At 33.4% G+C, this 6,911-nt stretch overlaps 2 protein-coding genes across 2 annotated transcripts in view; one reads left to right on the top strand and one right to left on the bottom strand.

Annotated features, from left to right (window-relative positions):
• LOAG_18057 (transketolase) overlaps window positions 1-738 on the top strand; it is a 6,778-nt gene extending 6,040 nt beyond the window's left edge. Inside the window, exon 11 of the mRNA XM_020450727.1 lies at window positions 191-738. Within this exon, the coding sequence (XP_020305563.1) occupies window positions 191-366 (176 nt within the window). The 3' untranslated portion in view covers window positions 367-738. The remainder of the gene's footprint in view (window positions 1-190) is intronic.
• Window positions 739-878: 140 nt separating this feature from the next.
• LOAG_18056 (prolyl-tRNA synthetase) overlaps window positions 879-6,911 on the bottom strand; it is a gene marked incomplete at its 5' end in the record, with an annotated part of 14,159 nt that continues 8,126 nt past the window's right edge. The window contains 10 exons of the mRNA XM_020450726.1: window positions 879-1,392; window positions 1,621-1,831; window positions 2,172-2,281; window positions 2,644-2,868; window positions 3,169-3,363; window positions 3,648-3,905; window positions 4,208-4,360; window positions 4,612-4,821; window positions 5,302-5,463; window positions 6,485-6,598. Of these exons, the coding sequence (XP_020305562.1) occupies window positions 1,306-1,392; window positions 1,621-1,831; window positions 2,172-2,281; window positions 2,644-2,868; window positions 3,169-3,363; window positions 3,648-3,905; window positions 4,208-4,360; window positions 4,612-4,821; window positions 5,302-5,463; window positions 6,485-6,598 (1,725 nt within the window). The 3' untranslated portion in view covers window positions 879-1,305. The remainder of the gene's footprint in view (window positions 1,393-1,620; window positions 1,832-2,171; window positions 2,282-2,643; window positions 2,869-3,168; window positions 3,364-3,647; window positions 3,906-4,207; window positions 4,361-4,611; window positions 4,822-5,301; window positions 5,464-6,484; window positions 6,599-6,911) is intronic.

The following is a 6,911-nucleotide window of genomic DNA, read 5'->3' as shown; positions in this document are numbered from 1 at the left end:
CCTCTTGGTGGTGACTGGACTGCAAATGCATAGTCTCGTCCTGTAATTCCAAGGCAAAATGTCTGGCCTCTTGGTGGTGACTGGACTGCAAATGCATAGTCTCGTCCTGTAATTCCAAGGCAAATGTCTGGTAAAGTTTTGTCAGAGACATTAATAAATCCCTCTTTATTAGATTTACTAAAAATTTCAGGCATTGGTGAGGCCGTATGCCAGGCTGTTTCCGACCAGAAGAATATTCATGTTCGTTCACTGTTCGTTCTTGATGTTCCACACTCTGGACCACCGGACGTTCTGCTTGAAAAATACGGAATTTCAGCGAGATGTATTATCGATGCTGTGCAGCAATTCATTCATTTACCAAATTAAGTGATTTTACACTTAATTTCAAATTTTCAAATTGATTCCAGTTTTTTCAATTTGAAATCAAATTTTCTCGGGAAAATGCTTTTTAAATCATTTGAAACAAACTATTTTTGGTTTAACTGTTTTCCTCACCTTCATTGAGTAGATATTTCCTGGAATGGTAATTCCATTTTTTCGGCAATGTGAGCTCACTGTTTAAATATTGCTACATTCAGGCTTAAACTCACTCCATTTTCCACGCTCTTTGATCCCGTGAGCTTGTTTCGTAATCTTCATGAGTTATTCATTTATTAAATGAATAATATGCTCTACTGAAGTTTCTTTTGGTACTTTACATTTTGTTTATTTTGCAACAGACAATAAACAATAACAAGATGATTGATACGCAGAATAAATATCAACATGAAGGATATAATAAAATATGTTCTAGTCAGTATAAAATTTGCATGATTTTAAAATATTCCTAAATTCAAAATAGGTGTAGAAACTTTCAGAAACTTGTATTGTTTCTCCAGCAAATTATATGGCATAGTAAGTATGGTACTTCAGTTTAGGGCCACAGTGCTTTGACATTATTATCTGTGTCGAGGGAAAGGGCAAAAAACAGGTAGGAAGAGAAGAGGAAAGAGGGCAGAGAAATAAATGAAAATGAACAAATGTTTTTTAGATGAGAAAACATCATAATGTCAATATCAACTGAAGAACCTACGGAAGACTGAGATAAGGAAATCATATGACTATTTTGTGAATACCAATTTAAGCGGTAAGCCTCCACGACACTGTGTAGGATAATTGCTTAACAAAGCGCACTAGGTAGCTGGGTAATAAGGCATAAATCTCTCCTTCCTCGTTCTGCAAATGTTGATACCTATAAATTAATAAGCAGCTCAATTTTCTTAATTCTTTTCTCATGAAACGTAGAAAAAGTTGAATAAGGTCTTGTCAATAGCTGCGGCCAAAAAGTGCGTAAAATTCGGGTTGTTCCTTGCACTTTGGATGTATACATTGCATTGGTAACTTTTCCGAAGGCTAAAAAAACATAATATTAGCAATCAGATTCGATCTGTTCTTTTTCGCAATATTATATCATCATTAGAAGTTAATTAAGCAAGTATTCCATTTGTAATGTAATGAAGGAGACATTATTCCCATCACCTACTAATTTTTTTTTTTTTTAAAGGAGAAGATATCAGTAACAAATAATTTTTACTTGATCAGTCGCTTGATCAAACATAACTAATTAAAGGTAATATGAACCTGTTCCAGTGGTATGCATAATGTTTTAGCGCCCATCACTGATGCCCCTGCTTCACCGCATTCGTCGTTAGAACTATCCTTTTTGATGTTATCTTCACAATGTGGAAGGCCACAGAATGCAGCCAAAATTAAACATTTCTGGTCTAGCAATTCTTTGAATTCCGACCAACTTGTGGTAATTTTCTGATGTTGATCATATATCCTTTTCGTGCTGGAAAAAATGTTCGCTAAAAAAAGAATTTATGCTACTTATAAAGACTCTACTTTTACCTTGCTCAAGATTCCTGATCATTGAAGATAAATAAATTTTGCAATACTCCGAAAACACTGTAATGTAAAATGAAGTTAAGCACTTCAAATTACAATTTCCACCTCTCATCATTAGTCAATCAACTTGACTTATGGAATGAAATGTTGCGGAAAAAAAAACAAACCAAACTGAAGTGTGAAACTAAAATCTGAAAAACATAAAGTTGAAGATTACCATATGCCTTCTTGAATGTAACTAAAGATGAGCATTTGGAAATATCTATCTTCATTTAGGAACTTACTTTGCATACATGTTGGTATGTATCTCGTCTAATAATTCAGAACACCTTGCTGATAAACTATCGATCGGAATGACTGATTTTTGCCTATTATAACGAATAACACATGTGACCTGCAAACCTGTGTATATGTGTGTATATGTGCTCAAGTGAGGAGTGTGAAGGAACGGGTAGCCGGCGAAAACAAATTTTGGATATCAAATGAAACAGTTCGAAGCAAATGATTACTTAGCAAAAATAACTTGAGTTGTTAGGAAGTAAAATTATTCGCCAAATAATACACCAAACTAGTTGGATTCCTCGAGATAAAAAAATCATGTTTTTCAATCAACTGAAAATAAAATCAACAACATCGAGATCTTCCAAAATTTTAGATTAAAGTTACATTTTAGATTGTCATTATTATTTTAGATTATCATTTAATGCATTCATCCAACCGATCTTAACTACGATGCTTCCTATCACACGACAGTACCTGAGATTTTTTAATATCCTTCGGCCCAAGTTCAAGCCTAATCGGAACACCCTTCAACTCCCAATGATTAAACTTCCATCCAGGTGAGTAATTATCGCGCAAATCAGTGTCGACCCGAATTCTGGAATTTTCAAGAATCCTCATGATTTCTTCCGCTTTTATGAATATTTCTTGCTTTATTTGCTTATCCATTTGCGACGTGATGCCAACCGGTATGATTATCACCTAAAACTGTATTTTCTCATTTTGGGTTCTTTTATTTGAACAATGAATTCTAGCATATTCAACGTATGTTTACAAATTTCAACAGAAAACAATGCAATTGTATTCATTAATTTGTGTAGTTTTAACTGACCAATCATAATTCCTAGAAATAGGATCGCAATCCTTCATATCCAGAAAGCTTTACATACATTATTTCTTTATTCCATAATCTAATAAATGAATGACATTTTTGATACGACGTAAATCCTCTAGAATGCCATTTACCCAGCAGACATTAAACCAACTTAAAAAAATAGAAACCTGGATAGGTGCAACTCTCGGAGGTAGCACAAGACCATCGTTATCACTATGAATCATAATCATTGCCCCAATTGTTCTTGTCGTCATACCCCAGCTATTTTGCCATGCAAATGTTTTCGCACCAGATTCCGGATCCTCGAACGAAATGTCAAACATTTTGGAGAAATTTTGTCCAAGATGATGAGATGTAGCGCCCTACAATCCAATGTCAATTTCCGAATTTAATGATAAATTTGCTTGAAAGCATATCTCACTTGAAATTAACGATTTATAACTTTTTACTCTGGGAAACACTGAAAGGAACAAACTTGCTGAACAATCTAATTATTATACAGACCAATTGTTTGAGGGAGTAATACAGGATTGTAACATATAGGAACTGCAAGAAACCAAAACAACACAAAAAGTGCCATCCTTTTGCAAATTATTTAATAAACTTTGGAGTTTCAAAAACCCATTTAGTCCGAAGTTATACGAACCTGAATACCTCGGCCATTAACTGGGACATACGCTTCAACGGTAGTTGTAAAGTCACCACCAGCAAACTTTTCTTTTTCTGACTTTCGACCTTTTGTTACCGGTATGGCAAGCAAATCTGTATAAACTTTCGCATATAAATCCAGAATTATAAAAACTTCGTTCTCAGCTTCTTGCTTCGTCTGAAAAGCTGTGTGTCCCTCTTGCCATAAAAATTCACGTGTTCGTAAAAATGGCGTCGGATGCTTGAATTCCCAGCGCTAAAATGAAAGGATATAATGTTCTCAGCCAGAAAATGATAAAATTCAAAATTTGACATCATTTGGGTTTCAGCGAAAGTCTTCTGATCTTTAATTATCGTGAACAGCTACAAACGAATATCAGAAGATGACTGCAGATAATGATTACAAGCTAAGTCATTCTATGACAGATAACAAAATATTTGCTGAAAAAAATATGAGTAATCATCGCAAAGCTAGAAGGGATAGTAATGCCATCAATTTTAGCCAGAATTGAAACAAGAGATTTCAGCAAAAGAATGGAAATCACAGTAAAAGCATACCACAACATTGCACCACTGATTCAAACGAAGAGGTAAATCACGATAGGATTGAATCCATTTCGCATAACTTGGATATATTACCGTTTCACTAGTTGGACGTATTGCAATTGGTTCACTTAATTCGGAATTTCCAGCTCGCGTTATCCAAGCGACCTGTAATGTTTTTGCATAAATATAATAGTAGATAACAGTAGTACTCCTCGAGTTAAAATGATGCTAAACTATTATTTCCAATCCATGCTAAATCAGCTTATTAGTGGGATCATTAGTTTTATTTTTTTGAATTCAATATTGTCTTTTCAGGTCATTTGAAACTTACAGAAATACATCCTACGATACGTCACTCAGTTGTTACTATTCCCGCATCATAATCGTCTCCAATCGAATTCTGAAGGGTAACAAACCTCTGGAGCAAAATCAGCAATATGTTCTTTTTCTCTTTGCAACGCATTCTGTGAAACGAATATTGGAAAATAACAATTGCGTACGCCAAGTTTCTTAATTTCTGTATCAAACCATTTTTTAATTATTTCCCAAATCGCAAATGACCATGGACGCAATATATAGCAACCTGATACATCGTAATATTCGATCATATCCGCTTTTACTATGATCTAAATATTTTAGAAGGGGTTAGTGCTAATATATGCTTTTTTTTAGCCTAAATTACCGTTTTCCATGTGGTAATCTAATATAGTACCGTAAATTCATTTATACTGTTGATTAGTAAGATATGAAAAAGCAAGATACAGCTTGAAGCGATAAATCTCTTCCCACACCTCTTTTTTTCCTTTTTTTTGGCATTTATAGCAAAGAAAAGGTATATAACAAATGATCCAAAATTTTAGACGCCAAAATTTCACATAACTAAATTCTAAAAATCAATGTCACTATCAATATTACATAAACGAGGTAAATAAGCACAACTTCAAGTTGTTATTGATAAGATTTAGGAACTGATTCAAGTACAACTTTAAGGACCGAATTTGTTATTGGCAAAATATGGGACAATTTAGGACTGTAATTTCTACGGACGGTTTTCATCAATTTTATTTCAAAATGATTTTCCTCAATTAAAAAAGGAAAAAAGAAACCTGCGAATACCATTCCGCTAAATTTTCTTCTTTTTTAACATCAAGGCCTAGTTTTGTTTGCTTTGTCGTCTCCATCATCCTTACTGATGTCATTGCCATTTTAGATTCGACTTCTTCCTTCTTCGTTTTTTTACCTTCATCTTTTCGACTTTCCACAACCTCCTAAACAAAACAAAGGAAGAACTAATGTTCAGATGTTTCAATACTGAAAAATGTGAATGACTGGAGGAACAAATTGGCCGATACACATATATTTCATTGTAGTATCAATCAATCAATGATAACAGCAATAAAAGGAAATTGTTGTGAATTTTAGAGAATAAAAAAGTTAAAGAAGCCAATGCAATCAATCAAACAAATATATCGCCGGGAAATGATAGAAAATTGTTTTTTGGTTTTTGGGGAGTAATATATGGTCACATTTGAACAACCAAAATAATATGCTAGAAGGAAGTCTACGACGACAGAAGCACAGATTCTGAAGAAAATTCCCAGTAATAATATGGCGAAACTTTCATGTCAACTAATGAAGTGGAAGTGAATTAATTGAAGTGAAATGTAAGATCAGGTAATATTCAAGACGATAGAAAAATTGTCATGAAAACCGTCTTTCGTTGTTGCGTGGATGGAAATAGTTTTTTTTTTTTATCTTTTTCCTTTTTATATAGTGGACGATGTACTTGCTGAATAGAAAACACAGAAAGTTTATTCCAAAGCATGCAACACATGAAAAACGACTCGTAAGTTTGGGAAACGGAGCAAGTTTTAACTCAACAGTGCTATATAAAATCAACTTAATGATATAAACAACAAACAAGTTGAGGATAAAAATGCTTCAAACAAATATTCTTATTAAACATGAAGAAAAGAAAAACAATAAAGTCACCATGTTTCCTTCAAATTCTATCTAACAATCAAGAAGAAAATTATGGAAACGATTTGAAATTGGCCAAGTCTATATTCAAGATCAAAAAGCTAAATAGGATCAACACACCAACCTGCTCGCAGACTGAACAATAATTATCTCTAATACATAACAGATATTTGAAGCTTAATACGTAATAGATATTTAAACTTAACAAGAACAAAAAACAAAATTTTTCCATAAAGAATCAAACAAAACAAGCTCAACAATTGTTTGTTCAAAGTTTAAGAATTTCGAATAAGGAATTCTATGCTATACCTTCGGAACGGAAGCATTTACATTAGTAGTACTTGCTGTATATTCCTCACCAAATTCATCCTTGTACTGCTTTTTCAACCTTAATAACTCTGCTATCGCATCCTTCGTTTCCTGCTACAACAAAAATTTAAAGCCTCAAACTCCTCTCTTCGACTAAACATTTAAATACATTATAACAAATATTTCTGGATGACCGGAGTTTTCTTTTTTTTTGCTTTTTGCATTATAGCTGGGCAGAATTATTACCATGCAGATATAGAACTGACCGCATAAAACATAAAATGGAATCTTGACTACAGTTCAATTTATCGTTTCTCAGCTTTACATATGTACTTCGCGTATTTTGAAAAAAGTGTGAATTGATAAATCTGTGCAAATTCTTGCATAAAAATTCTTGCAAAATCTATGCAAATTCTTGCAAAATCTA

Source organism: Loa loa (genome assembly GCF_000183805.2).
Source record: "Loa loa unplaced genomic scaffold supercont3.184, whole genome shotgun sequence".
NCBI lineage: Eukaryota > Metazoa > Nematoda > Chromadorea > Rhabditida > Onchocercidae > Loa > Loa loa.
Note: the sequence above shows the minus strand (reverse complement) of the source record. Positions and strands in the feature narration are given on the sequence as shown.